Source organism: Cavia porcellus, unplaced genomic scaffold (genome assembly GCF_034190915.1).
Source record: "Cavia porcellus strain 051 isolate PalLab524CR breed Dunkin Hartley unplaced genomic scaffold, mCavPor4.1 scaffold_9, whole genome shotgun sequence".
NCBI lineage: Eukaryota > Metazoa > Chordata > Mammalia > Rodentia > Caviidae > Cavia > Cavia porcellus.
In genome coordinates, this window is record NW_026947492.1 from 65,785,152 (window position 1) to 65,800,336 (window position 15,185).

The 15,185-nt window shown below is 36.8% G+C and overlaps 1 protein-coding gene and 1 pseudogene across 1 annotated transcript; one reads left to right on the forward strand and one right to left on the reverse strand.

Annotated features, from left to right (window-relative positions):
• Nucleotides 1–5,388: 5,388 nt before the first annotated feature.
• Nucleotides 5,389–6,337, forward strand: LOC106026598 (olfactory receptor 51G2-like; annotated as a pseudogene).
• Nucleotides 6,338–10,512: 4,175 nt separating this feature from the next.
• On the reverse strand, nucleotides 10,513–14,636 carry LOC100728676 (olfactory receptor 52Z1P-like). The gene is made up of 2 exons (XM_003465371.2): nucleotides 14,561–14,636; nucleotides 10,513–11,537 (listed from the first exon to the last, which is right to left on the reverse strand). The coding sequence occupies exons 1-2, from the start codon at nucleotides 14,634–14,636 to the stop codon at nucleotides 10,513–10,515; spliced, it is 1,101 nt and encodes a 366-aa protein (XP_003465419.2).
• Nucleotides 14,637–15,185: the final 549 nt, after the last annotated feature.

Here is a 15,185-nt window from a genome sequence, read left to right on the forward strand (position 1 = left end):
TAGGTCTTGCTCTCACCCCCACCACTCGCTCCATCACTTCAGATCTTAAGGCAATTCTTCGTGATCTCCAGGTGCCCACAACTAAACGGCAGGTTACATCTTTCCTGGGTTTAGCTAATTTCTTTCGTCTTTGGATTCCTAATTTTGCAGCCCTAGCTCAACCTCTCTACAAGGCTGCTAAGGGTTCCTTATCAGAACCCCTGGACCCTACTGGGCCCATACATGCCTCCTTTCAAAAACTAAAAGAGGCTCTCCTAAAAGCTCCAGCTCTTACCCTTCCTGATCCCACCCAACCTTTCATCCTATACACTACTTGTCAGGGCCACAACGCTATAGGTGTACTAGGACACAAAAAGGGACCTTCTTTTCAAGCAGTAGCTTACTTTTCTAAACAGTTAGATCACACAGTAAAAGGATGGGCTCTTTGTCTCCGAGCTCTTGCAGCTGCAGCCCTCCTGACACAGGAGGCTAAAAAGTTTACATTAGGACAATCTATTACAGTACACTCACCTCATCACCTACGTGACCTTATCTCACATAAGGTGCTCCCTGCCCTAATGACCCCTTCTCGCCTTCAACAGGTACACTTAGCTCTCTCTCAAGACCCTTGCATCTCTATTGCAACTAGTGGTCCTCTTAACATAGCGACCTTACTTCCCACCTCAGAAGGCCCTCCTCACCATGACTGTATAGAGTTTTTACAGATGACTCCCACTTCTTTCCCTCACATCAGTAGCACACCTCTCTCCTTGGCCTTTGACACATGGTTCATAGATGGCAGTTCAACAAACACAGACAACCAAAAGAAGGCGGGATACGCAATAGTTAACCAGTCAAAAGTTATAGAGGCAAATTCACTGCCACCTGGGACCTCTTCCCAGAGGGCAGAGCTTATTGCCCTCACAAGGGCCCTTACACTAGCAAAAGACAAGATTATAAATATATACACTGACTCAAAGTATACATTTAGCATCTTACACTCTCATGCCTCTATCTGGCAAGAACGGGGTTTTATTTCCACTCAAGGAACCTCCATTATTAATGCCCCCCTTATCCTTAAGCTTCTAGAGGCAGCCCAACTTCCAAAGCAGGCAGCAGTCATCCATTGCAGAGGACACCAAAGCTCTACAGATACTATGGCTCAAGGCAATGCCTTTGCAGATTCACAAGCCAAGTTAGCTGCACAAGGGCCCTGCCCTTCTCATCTTCTCCCATTAGTCCCAAGCAGTCTACCTCAGCCCAATTATTCACCAGAGCAGTTACAACTACTTCATAAACCAGGTTACACACAAAACACTCAGGGATGGATTTTTCAGGGATCTAAACTTGTTCTCCCACATCAACAGGTCTCAGACATCATCACTGACTTACACAACTGTTTTCATATAGGATCTCAGGCCCTATACAAACTTTTGGCCCCAATAGTCACACACCCTTCTCTAAAAGCCATCATTCTTAAAATGACTCACACCTGTGATCTCTGTGCCAGAACCTCTCCTCAAGGACACATGGCACCCCCTTCCTTTCCTACCCATCAATTTCGGGGACACACCCCTGGTCAGGACTGGAAGATAGATTTTACACACATGCCCCGCCACAAGACTCTCAAATATATTCTCACTTTTGTTTGCACCTTTTCAGGATGGATAGACGCCTTTCCCACAACCAGGGAAACTGCTGATGTAGTTACCAAAGTCATATTACAAGAAATCATTCCAAGGTTTGGTCTACCTCAGAGTATTCAGTCAGATAATGGTCCCGCCTTCATTTCTCGGATCACTCAACAGGTATCCTCGAGCTTACATATCACCTGGCACCTACACACCCCATACCATCCACAATCTTCAGGAAAAGTAGAAAAGGCAAATGGCCTCATAAAGACACACCTTACAAAACTCACTTTAGAACTATACCAACCTTGGCCTCAACTTTTGCCCTTAGCCTTAACCAAGCTCAGGGCACTCCCCCAGGCTCCTACTTTCTTAAGTCCTTTTGAACTTATGTATGGCAGGCCATTCTTACTCCACAATCTTCCTGCTCCCCAAAATCTCCCTCCCTTGGCTGACTATGTCCCAGTCCTCTCCTTCCTCCGATACCTGTTGTGACAACATGCTGATCTCTGCCTTCCACAGCCCTCTGGAGAGGCCAAACCAGATCCTCCCATATCCCCAGGAGATATAATTTATCTCAAATGTTCTAAATCCACAGGACTACAACCAAGGTGGAGTGGCCCTTACCTGGTCTACTTGGCTACCCCTGCAGCGGTCAAAGTTGCTGGACTCCCATCCTGGTTTCACATCACTCAGGCTAAAAGGTGCCCTCCCAGCACCAAATCTGATCATTCTGAGTGGTCATCTCATCTTCTGTCGCCCACCTGTCTCCATTTCACAAAGGCCTCACAGCCGCAGTTAACAGGCTAAGTCATGTTTTGTTATCCGATTTGGTTCCTAATTTCTTACGCTCTATTAATTATCATTTTTGCAGCAGGACTCTTGACAGTCTTTCCTAGAGACTCCCACATCATGCATAAGATCATCTTTATTATATTCTATGTGATAACTGTCGTGGTTCTTTCCACCCTCAGCTGTCTGGTTAAACGTGACATCCCTGAAAGCCTAAGCTCTTACCTTCCCTATATTGGTACAGCCATCGTCTCCCATACTCCCCCTATTTTATCTGGCTCAACTCCTAGACCAGAGACAAGTTTTACACACCTACCCTCCTGACTTTTATGCTTTCAGATGGGGGAATAATCACCTCTCATGATTTCAATAATCTCACACTTATTTTTCAGAATTCTACCTCACCATGATGATGCTCCTACCTCAATGTCACCCTGATAAAATACCATCTCAAAACCAAAGTCACCTTCCTATCTGCCTCACCTGGGTCCTTAAATATAATAGTGCCATGTCTCCTAATAACATTATGTCTCTTTGTTTTTCCAGTCTGACATATGTACATTCACCAGTGAAGTTGTCCTGGCTAAAACACCTGGCATCAGTGTCTACCTGGGCATCAACCTTCATCCCATTGAACTCCCCTAGACCCCAATATAGCACCCTCAGCCAGCAGGAAGTAGTTACAAAGAGAAATCTTCACCCCTTTTCCTAATAACCATAAGACGGGATATGAAAGAGTTGCTGGCCCAGACCGAACACTGTAACCAGGAAAGGCTGCAGCTAAGTTAGAAAACTCCTGCCTCCCCCCGCCCCTTATAGACTTGACTGTAACCCTATACCCCCTCCCTAGGAACCTGCTTTCTGGTGCTAAACCTGTGTGCCAATGAAATACCTATACATCTCTAATGGCCTTAGGGCACTGCCCTAAGCTTAGGCTATTTAGATTCCCCCAGCCACGTGTCCTAGGGAGATCGCCAGATTCCAGCGGCCAGTATGCGAGTCTCCTCTCCCTGTGTTCCCAGAATAAAGGCCTCTTTTGTCTTATACTCCTCAACTTTGGAAAGCATCTTTTATCCTTTGGAGACAATCCTATCAGTTTGAGGCTATGGGATGTGAATTTTTGGTAACTTTATTACACATCAGTATTTTAATTCTCAGCCCAATTATGTGAAATTGTTATTATCTACAGTTAACAAAGAAGCAATGCTGTACAAAAGAGAACCAAAAAACTCATCTGCCCAGAACTAAAAAGCAAGCAAACAGTAGATGCCACAGGAGATGGAGAGCCCAAGAAACAAGGGAGATCACAGGTAGGAGTCTCCCTAATGCCTCAGGAAAAGTCTCTGAGTAACTAACCATGAGCTAAATGACCTCCATGTGGCATATATTCCAGCCTTCAGGTTAACTGAATATTTCCTCCTTCTCAGTGGTGTACAGGGAGATAACAGGATCTGGGAAATGGTCCAAACTAAGTAGTGGGGTGGTGGAGAGGCTCATGTCCTAGTTCTGATTGTGGATACGAAAACAGAAAAGATTCAACAACCTCAAAAAACGGATGGGATCTGAAGAAGGTGATAATGAGTGCAATTGTGCAAGATCAGAGGTTAATTGTAAGATCCACAGGGTGAGAAGGGCTGCACTGGATGATAGGAGGCATAGTTAGAATTTCATTATAATCTGAGCAGCATAAAAAACTGCCTTTACCTATGGAATTTACTTGTTTGATTTCCTGTTTACGTGTCTTTCATTTCTTACAAAATTGCCATTATTAAACACCTTATTTAAATGTCTGCCGTAAGTGCTTAGGAAACAGGATCTTGAGAATCTTAGTGTCAGAACAGAGGGTATAATACAAGCAGATACCAGTTTATTTTCTCACATTGAGGAGTAATCTGTGCCACATGCTGTCCACTCTTCTGCCAGACTTTTAATAAGCAAGCATGCTTGGCAAGTAATGCACCAGTTGGATTTTAAGAGAGAACTGGTCTTTTTTCTTCAGAGATGTGTTTTTTGATCTCAGAGTAAGTGGTGAAAAAGTTTTCTCATTTACTGTCAAGTACATATGTCAATATGGGTATTCTGACCACTGTGTTTATATATTGTTATTCTATATTATCTTTCTTTTGTTTTAAATTGTAGGTTTCCTCAGAATCTTTCCAAAGTCATGTCTATAGTTTAGCATATATTTGTGGCCAGAATAATTTTCTGACTTCTTAAATAAAGCAGGAAAATGACCTTTAATTTTAAAAATCATATTCATAGACCAGTTCATAAATTAAACATTACATATTCTACATTTTAAAAATATCTTGTTTTAATTTAATCTGCCTTAGTCTGATCACACTCGTAGGCATAAGAAACAAAAAAATACTGATTTTAGAGTTGATTATTAGGACAAGACAGGCTTGTGACACCCGAACATGAAGCAAGCTTACTTAATCTTATATAAATTCTACAAATTCTGTAAATGTGCTTTGCTTGATGTTTTGCACAGTGTCATAAAATACTAGACTTTGTCATACAAAGATATTTAATGTTAATCATTGTAGAGGTCATTTTTTTTCCTTCAGATAACCAGGCTAATGACAGATCAATTCCCTGATGAAAAATGTTTCTGAGAAAAATATAAAGTTAAAATTATGGATTAGAATTTTGGTGTACACTGCTCATTCTGGATTATATCTTTCCAAGATTGTCAGACTTTAGATAAGATGATAAATGGGTTTGTAACTAGTAGGCAAAAGTAAAGACCCTGCTGGGTATAAATTGATATTTTACAGATCAAAATCAGCACTGAAATAGACAAAGATGAAGTAGCTACATGGCGTTGGTTTAAAAAGAGCCTACTGGTAGGATTAAATTTTTGTGAGTGTTCTCTCTCTCTCTCTTTTTTTTTTCCATTCTTTTCTTGTTGCAGTTTCAGTTCTTAGCAATGCCCTTTCCACTGGAGTGTGACTGTGGAATCTGTGGTTGAACAGGGATCTCCATGTCAACCTCAAATGCCGGAAGCACCCTGTCCTCCACATTCTATCTCAAGGTATCCCTGGCTATGCAGAATTTCACCATTGGATTTCTATCCCCTTCTGTCTCCTCTACCTTGTTGGAGTAATGGGCAACTGCACCATCCTGCACGTTGTCCGTACAGAGCCCAGGCTGCATGAGCCCATGTACTATTTCCTGGCCATGCTTTCTCTCACTGACATGGGCATGTCCCTCTCCCCAGTGATAACACTTTTCAGGGCGCTCTGGTCCATTTCTAGGGAGATTCAGTTCAATATCTGTGTGGTCTAAATATTTCTGATTCATACTTTCTCCTTCATTGAGTCATCTGTGCTCTTGGCCATGGCCCTGGACCGATATGTAGCTATCTGCCACCCACTGCTATATGCTACCATTCTTACACCAAAACTGATCATCAAGGTTGGGATTGCAGCCCTGCTCAGGAGCGCTGTTCCACTAATCCCACTCCTGGTTCCTTTGGCCTTCTTCCCTTTTTGCCACTCCCACTTCCTCTCTCATTCCTACTGTCTATATCAGGACATAACCCGCCCTGCCTGTGCTGACACAAAGTTTAATGTTATATATGGGTTAGTTGTGATTACTATGCTATGGAACCTGGACATTCTGGGCATTTTAGTATGGCTTTCATCCTTTATTCAGTGTTAAAAATTTCATCCTGTGCGGGGAGACTGAAGGCACTCAACACGTGTGCTTCCCACATCTGTGCTGTGCTCATTCTGTATGTGCCTATGATAGGGTTATCTATTGTCCATCATTTTTCTAAGCATTCCTCTCCTTTCATGTACATCTTTATGGCTCATATCTACTTACGGTTCCACCAAGTACTCGATCCAATCATCTAAAGTGTGAAAACCAAGCAGATTCGCCAAGGGGTGCTCCACTTGATTTTCTCCCCCAAAACTGGTTCTATTTGATGTAGTCATGCTGTAAAGTAAATGAAAGTATCAGTTGTAATGTTGTAAATACATGGTGAATTGCCTCCTCTAAGTATGTTGGAGTCAGAGTTATCAACAAAAGATCACTTAAGAAGCATAAATAGGGCTGGAGATTTAGCTCAGCGGCATAAGCGCCTGCCTTGCAAGTGTGTGGTCATGAGTTCTGGTACCAATAAAAATGAAAAAGACAAAAAAAAAAAAAAAAAAGCATAAATAAACCAGATGGAACCTGATAAAGAGGACCTGTAGGGCACAATTGGTGCCCACGCAGACTCCACAGTTGATGTAACATGGGGTTTATACATCCTTGTTAACTGTGAACATTTGGCAGAAGAATGTGCTGGGAATCATTTACTCCCATATCTACATGTTGAAGATACTTACAATGAATTTTTTCTTAAATATGCAACACCTACATTTCTTTGTTTTCTTGTCATTCTACAATATTTGCTATGGAGTACTACTACAGTCTATTATTATTATTATTATATTGTTATGTTTGTAAATCTGTTAACTTAGTATAAACATATTGTGGTTCAACCAACACGGAGCATCATAATCACTTTTAAAGTTTACATCTATTCTTTTTCTACATTACCTGATTTCTTAAGGAACACAATCATATTGTTTTTACTTTACTTTGTTTTTGGAAATAATTTAACCTTCTAAAGACCTCGAATGAAACCCAAAATGTGTAAATTTTGTTGTAAAAAAGAGAGGAAAAAAAAGTGTTCTAAAGTATGCAACTGCGGGTGTTAAATAGATGCCCATATTAATGTTTTTGGTTGAATCATTGAACACAACTGTTTGCAGTCTCACTGTTTGAATGTCCACTTTGTATGCTTTGATACTGTGACTTGAGCAACTGTCTCTAGGATGATAATTGTAATCTATTAACTGGTGATTTCTTACTGTTTTTTTTTTTTTTTTTTTGTAGTTCTGTATTAATTGTACCCTTACAGTGCTTTGTTTATTTTGTTTTTTCTCTTTTTCTTTTAAATAAAATAAAAAAGTATTTAAAAAAAGATAATTTCAAAGATATTATGATAGGAGTATAGTAATTGGTGAACCTTTGATTTTACTATATTTAATGAAAATTTAGAGTAAACTATACATTTGTACACAAGGAATACAAATCATTGATATGTAAATATTTACATCTTATGCCAGCTAACGTAGGATAAATTTTATGTAATGTTTATCTAATATTCTTTTCTACATATTAAATTATCCTTTCTTACATCTCTGGAATTGTCAGGTAAGTGATTGTGTTTAGTTTTAATATATTTGTTGTTAATTTACCTGCATTTACCCAATTCTCATGTCCACATTAGCTCAAAAAAAAAAAAAAAAAAAAAGACCAATGGCTAAATGAAGACTTAAACAAAGAATTTTGGCTATCAATACTTGTATATGTCATATTCTAACTGCATATTTATATAAATTGTATTTTAATTGCTATCATTCAAGAGCTGCAAGAATTAGACTATATGTAGTATGAAAATGTCTTTTAACGATTACTTATGGTAGAAATGTTAATGAAATAAACGGGTCTTAAAATAACATGAGCAGTTTAATTTTTGAATCCCAGGACTCTCTTGTGGTCACATTTCATACAATAAAGACATCTCAGAAACTTATAATTAATATCTCACTTTTTGGCATACTAAGAGCTCCTGGCATGTCAATGAACTTTTCTTTGCCCTCTGATCTTAATTCAACTGTGTGTGTTCTCACCACTGTTTTATAATTTTATTGAATATAATGATTTTTAGCCTCTCTTTTAGTACATTAACCTGTTCCAAGAAAATATAAACTACGGAAGAAGTTTGAACATCAAAAAGAGATAATTCTCTTTGTATAATAATGAGGAAATAATTGATTAAAAAGAATATTTTGAGAACATGAACATGACCATCAGTTAATTGTGTTGGTAACAATTAATTACACATAACCATGTACGAAATATGGCACTCAAGTACTTACTGAACAAATTCTTGAGAGCAATTGTTCTAAACAATAAAAGTTTAATGAGATTTTTACTTGCAAAGTTACATTTAAGCTATTAAAACTTTCATTTTTTGAATTTATAAATCTGTTAAAATATTTTAGTGGTTATAAATGTGAAATAAATTCACATGAATTTATTATTAATTATAATCTACTCTCCTTTTCCTTATAGTTTATTGTTAGAATTGTTACATTCATTAAGCATACCTCATTGAAAACACATGGAAAATACATATTCTAAAAATTAAGATGCTCCTTCCTAATAATGCATTTTGTAAAGAGAATAGGGATTTAATATGTGAAATAATAAGTACGTTGATGGCAAGACTGTGGTACTAGCAATTGAGAAATTAAACTTTCTCTTGTTTTTAGAACTTAAGCTGTGGAGTCCATACCTTTGTTACATACCCAGAGTTATTAGAGAAAACTCTACACTTCTTGGCCAAAGTTGCAACAATATAATTAAAGCATCTATCATATTTGATTATGGACTGATAAATAAGAGATATTTTCAGTCACATTACACTTTAAATAATTTCATGAGTTTGTTTGTCTCCTGAAAGTATTCTCTGCATTTCTGCAGAATATGTAACTTATCCATCATCTCAAATAATAGTCATCAATTTTGAATTGCAAATTCTCCTTAGGCAAAAATATCAGGAGTTTGTTTTCACAATGTTCAGTGTCACCCTTTGTGTAATGTGAAGACCATCTTCATACAGCAAAAGATCTTCTTTTGCAAAACACAATGAAGGCAACTGTAATGGTGATATCCATTTCACCATCTAAATATTTGACCGTTCCTTCTATAAAAAGCACGTTGTAAAACACTTAAAAATTTCACTTGCCATACAATCGTTCAATCAAATGATTTAAACTTCAAAGAAATTTATTTTCAAAAAATGTGGATTACATAAAATCTAGAAAGAACTATGTACATTTGTAAATAGGATGACACATAAATATTTTTCCCTAACACTCAATTCTATGTAGAATGTGTATGTCAATATTATATTATTTATGCACTTTCTTCTTGTTAGTGTAGCTGGGATATAATTCAGGTTTTTTTTTTTTTTTTTTTTTTTTTTTAACAAGAGATGAATGTGTTCTAGGGAAGAAATTGACTATGTTGGAGGGGTTGTGGCTGTTAGGTTTGTAGATTATAAAGCAAGACCCTGGTTCCATAGCTGCAGTTATCAAGGAAGAATAGCAAAAGCCAAACTAGAAAAACTAGTTTAAATACAAAAGTCAAATGAATATTGTGAACAAAATGCCAATCATTTGCAATTATTTCTTCCTGTCAAAGATGTCTCTAACACAGTTGTAACTCTTTAAATTGGAACATGAAAGAATATTATGTGTTTATCCAGGATAACAATCTGAACCAGTCTGAAGCTAATATACTTATTATCACAGAAATAAAAGCAGCTGAGACAAAGGATGTCATGTCTTTCAGTGATGCTGTCATGGTTGAGAGACCTTAGCAGCCTGGCTTCTGTCCCTACTAAGTCTTATCTTATGCTTAGATGTCACAATATAACTCAGGATGTTTCCATAAAATAACCAGTTTTTATGTACTTTATCAAACAAAAGTGAATGTATAATATGTGAAAGTTTCTTTAGCATGAAAAAATAATAAGATAAATAAATATTTTCTGGACACTGAAAGAAAGTGTATTTGTTTAGAAAAAAGGAATAGATTTTTAGCTATAGGTTCCAAACATAAGTGCATATCAGATAATTCCTTATATGAAATTATTATTTATTATTGAGTAATTAAAATGTTTATATTTTTAGCAATTATTTGTTGCTTGTTAGTGTTTTTAGGTCTTGCTGGAACAGTCAGATTTGGAAACAGAATTAATACCTGACACTATTGAGTTTTAATTTTATCCTTTATCCTTGCCATGGAAACGACATAGAAGAGGCAGATCTGATGTAAAAACAGTATTTCAATCCTTTACATTGTGCTGCCATTTCACTAACTACTTTAATATATTGGTGGACTCTTTGATGGTGCCTAAATTTCCTGTTACCATCTTGTATACCCATATCAGTAATGTAGCGTTTGGGAATATGAATATTCTATGCTCTATTCAGTGGTTAGGAAATCTTGGATAGATTTGCCCAGATTGATCCAGATTTCATATTTTAATCTGATCATCCATCTCAGATTCCTTTGTCCTTGTTAATTCATTGTTCCAGGGTTGTTTTGGTTGGCTAAAGAGCCCCAGTACTCGAATCCTTATTTCTTTAGTTTTTATACCATAAACAATGGGGTTCATTGTAGGTGGTACCAGTAAATAGAGGTTTGCCAGGAGAATAAGAATGTACCTGGGAATCTGACGCCCAAAGCGATGGGTAAAGAAGGAGAAGAAAGCCAGAGTGTAGAATATCAAGATGACACATAAATGAGCTCCACAGGTTCCAAAGGCTTTTGTCCAAGCCTCACTAGAAGATAGTTGGAAGACTGTTCTTAAGATTAGCCAGTAGGAAACTGTGATAAAGACAAAGTCCAGCCCTGTAGTGAGCAGGGCAGCAGTGAGCCCATAAACACTGTTCAGAGTGATGCTATTGCAGGCCAGTTTGGCAATGCCCATGTTCTCACAGTAGGTGTGATGGATGATGTTACTCTTACAGAAGTGTAGACGAAGAATGAGGAGGACACCAGGAGTGACAACAGCCACGCTCCGAGCCACCAGTGCTAACCCTACCTTGCCAATGAATGAACCTGTCAGCAGAGTTGCGTAGTGCAGTGGTGCAGATATGGCCACATAGCGATCAAAAGCCATGGCCAGTAGAATAGCAGATTCAGAGAGGAACAGAGCGTGAACAAAAAACATCTGTGTGAGGCAGGCTGGGAATACGGACAGAGAAGGACCCTGCCAGAAGATAAGAAGCATTTTGGGCACTGTGACTGTACAAAGGAGGACATCGTTGAGTGCCAGCATGGTCAGAAAGAGATACATGGGTTCGTGGAGGCTCTTGTCACAGGCCACCACAGCCATAACAAAACCATTGCCTGTCACAGCCAACAGGTACATGAAGCTGAAAGGGATGGAGATCCAAATTTGGAAATCTTCTAATCCTGGGACACCAGTCAGAAGAAAGGATGTGAACTGAATAGATTTATAGTTGGGAGCTGTGACAGAGAGGTGGCTGGAGTCTACTGCATAAAGAACAGAAACATAACATCTAGAATAAACAATAGTACAAACATATTTATCAAGCCCTAATCATTCCTTTTGATTTGATGGCATGAATAGCATGAATAACAGTATCTGAGATACATTATTAAATAAAAATGTTTTGTAGTAAATTCCTTTTTTTGAAACACTGTGTTTCCTTTTCTTTTTAAAGAAAAAGCATGTCAGAAAAATAAACAGTTGAATTCTTTTTTTTTTATAATTTCAGTTGGTTTAACAATGTAATCCATACATGTATCTTTTGAACTTTTAATTGTTGTATGTGTATTTGTTTTGCATTTTATCACCATAATGGAAATATTAACATTAAAAGGTAAATTTTTTCTTTTACTCTTATCATAATATTTAATAGAATACTGGAAAAATGTTCCTTTATATTTTCTTAGCTGTGGACAAACTAAATGAGAGAAGTGTTGAATGTTATTCTGATATATACCTAGAAATAATGTTGCCAATTCCTGTTTCCCATTCTAAAATGAAAATATTCTGATGGATTAATTTCATAACACAAATAAAACCCAGATATCTGTTAGGCATCTACACCCATGAAAATCATAATGGAGCTATCATTAAATTTAAAATGTTATAAAGAAAAATCAAAACAAACCATCAAAAATTTAAAATGGTATAATATCATCCACACCCTAACAAGACTGACTCACAATGATTCTAACATGGAGTTTTTACCACAAATAAAAATTCAATGTAAAATACATTTTCATTCGAATAAGAAAATCCTTGAAAAAATCAGGGGCCATGATTATTCACTATCTCACATCAATATAGTATTTTACAGAGCACAGTGGTTGTCATTTTCATTTCTGTCAACATGACAGCTAGATCCAGTTTTCATAAGTTTCTCATTGCGATTATTTTTAAAATTTTTATATTAGTACGTAATGTTAACATTCCTTGCAGGGAACTGGTACATACACATAATATGACTTAACTCCCTTTTTTTCTCTTTTCCCTTTCCTTCTTTCCACCTGCATTTGTCTTTTGCTTCTCCCATTGTCTAGTCACCAAGCTATGTATACTACAACATGCTTTGCACAAAATACCTCAAATACAAAAGTATATTTTTCCATCCTATGAAATATTGACTTAATTGATCAAGCTGGCAATTAAAATCAGTAAATTTTAATTTTAGCAAAGACAAAATAAATATTTATCAACATTTTTAACTGCACTTTTGAGAAGCCTCAGTTCTGCACACGGTGGGTGGTCCCTAAATTATGTTCCAAGATTTGAGATCTTCAGCAGCCCATTTTCCATGTGGTACCTCCAAGCTGACAGAAAATTGCTCTGCTGTTAAAAATACTTATCTGCCCCTACGTTAATCAAAATTATCCTTTCTTTAGAGCAATCTAGTGTACATCGTCACATTACCAATGCATATTCTATATTTTATTAATCAATATACATTATTCTCTTCTGCCTTAACATAGATGAGAAAAAATGCAAAAATCTGAACTAGTTGGCAACAGATAGGATCACTGTATAGATTTTAATAAAAAGCAAAAGAGAGAATTGTTGGAATGACATTAGAAACATAGTGGTATAACTATTATTATAACTGCTATTTAAGACAGAATTTGCCACTTATATGGTTGTCTTCCAGCAAAATAATTTATTTAAATATTATCACATTTAAGCAGAAGCTATCACATATTTTCATGGGAATTGCCAATATAGCAGAAATAATAAGCAATAATAATATTTGAAAATGTTTATCATTGTTTGTGATGTAAGTATTGTCCTAAAACTTCCTTTTTCCATGTATTCTACATAGATTGTCAAATTTAAGGTTCACAACTACATATTACATACTTTTTATTATCTGAGTTTTACACAGACAACTCAGATCCTGTTGGATTAACTTACCAAGATCATATCACCATATAAAAAGTTTGCTGTAAAGTCTAGAGATGCTACTATAGAACCTGCAATTTTAAGCACTGAGTTATTCTAACTTACCTTTTCTATACATTTTTATAAAGAAATAATAGCATAAATCATAGATCTTGATTTTCTTCTTAAATTCTCCTATAGTAATGATTATAAGAAATAGATACAACAGTCATTTCTAGCTGTTAGAATTCACAAAAAATATGTATATATTTATCTCTACTGTGGATGGATATTTATAAGAACCACCCAGGGAATAACCCTGAATGAGAATTCCTTTGAGAATTTTACATGGTAATTACTTTTATATCTGAGACCTCACAATTAGTACTTGGATTAGATTACTAAAGTCATGCCTTTCACATTTTTGAAATGATGTTTTTCAATTCTGAATAGTATTTGTTGAATTTCCATCCCAAGCCAACTCTTAGTGTCATCTATTTGCATGATTTTGCAAGATCAATATTTATTCTTTACCAAAAAATTTAAAGATTTCACACTGTATACATCTAGAACATGAATATCTCCCAACTTAAGTTCTTGAAGTGATTTTAGACTATGCTAATAAATTATTCAATATCTTTTTAGTGTGATATTTTCAGATATATAGATAATAGATTTTATGTTACTGAGCAATTTTAAGTTTATAAAAAATAAATCAGAAGTGTTTAAATTGCATATTTCCCCCTATAATCTCTCTTTTTTCTCTATCATGAAAATCTTATATTAATGTGATACATGGTTATAATCAAGGAGTCAATTTATGACACTTTAATTTTAGCTAATGTCTATATTTTAAATCAGACTTTACTTCTTGTGTTGTATATTATATAAATTTTAACCTCACAACTCTAAGAAGCCTTAATTGATCTTGACAACTATATGTAAATTAATTTTTATTGACACAGTTCTTACTTCTTGGTCCTAACTACTCATTAGGATGAACTTTCTAACATCAGAATGTAGACAATAAGACTGGGAAAGTACATTAGAGAGGCAGAAGAACAGCCCTTTCAAGAGAATGAGGGATGACAGGCACCTCTACTGCCAAGGTTTGCAAAAGAATAACCATGGATACCCTGGAGACCACCAGTGTGTGAGGATGGACGAATAGTGCGGTGGATGAGAAAAGGCCACATAGCAATCAAAGCCATGGCCAGAATAACAGCAGACTCAACATCCTGGAAGGTGTGAATGAAGAACATCAGGGTGAAGCAAGCAGGGAAGGTCAGCTCTCAAGCATCCAGCCACAAGATGCACAGCATGGTGGGGAAGGTGATGAGGGACAGATCCAGATCAGAGGCAGCCAGCATGGCCAGGAAGAGGTACATGGGCACATGGAGAATATCCTCTCTCAAGACAACTGTGATGATGGCCAAGTTGCCCACCAACGTGATGAGGAACATGGCACAGAAGAGTACGGAGACCTTGACCTGTACAGCTTAAAGCCCTGGGATGCCTGTGTCAAGGAAGCTGGAGAATATGCAGTCTGTGCTGTTGACAGGCAGTGTGATCCCCTGATAGCATACTTGTCCTAGAACACAATGCGTTGTCAAAGGCCCCACTGTTGGTATTTAGGGAATAATTTTAAAAGGTGAGAGTATTTAGATTGTAATTGGAATTTTTGCCCTATTAATAGACTTAGCAGATAATGATGGCACCAGCAAAAAATGAGATGCTATATTACACTATAAGTTCCTTGA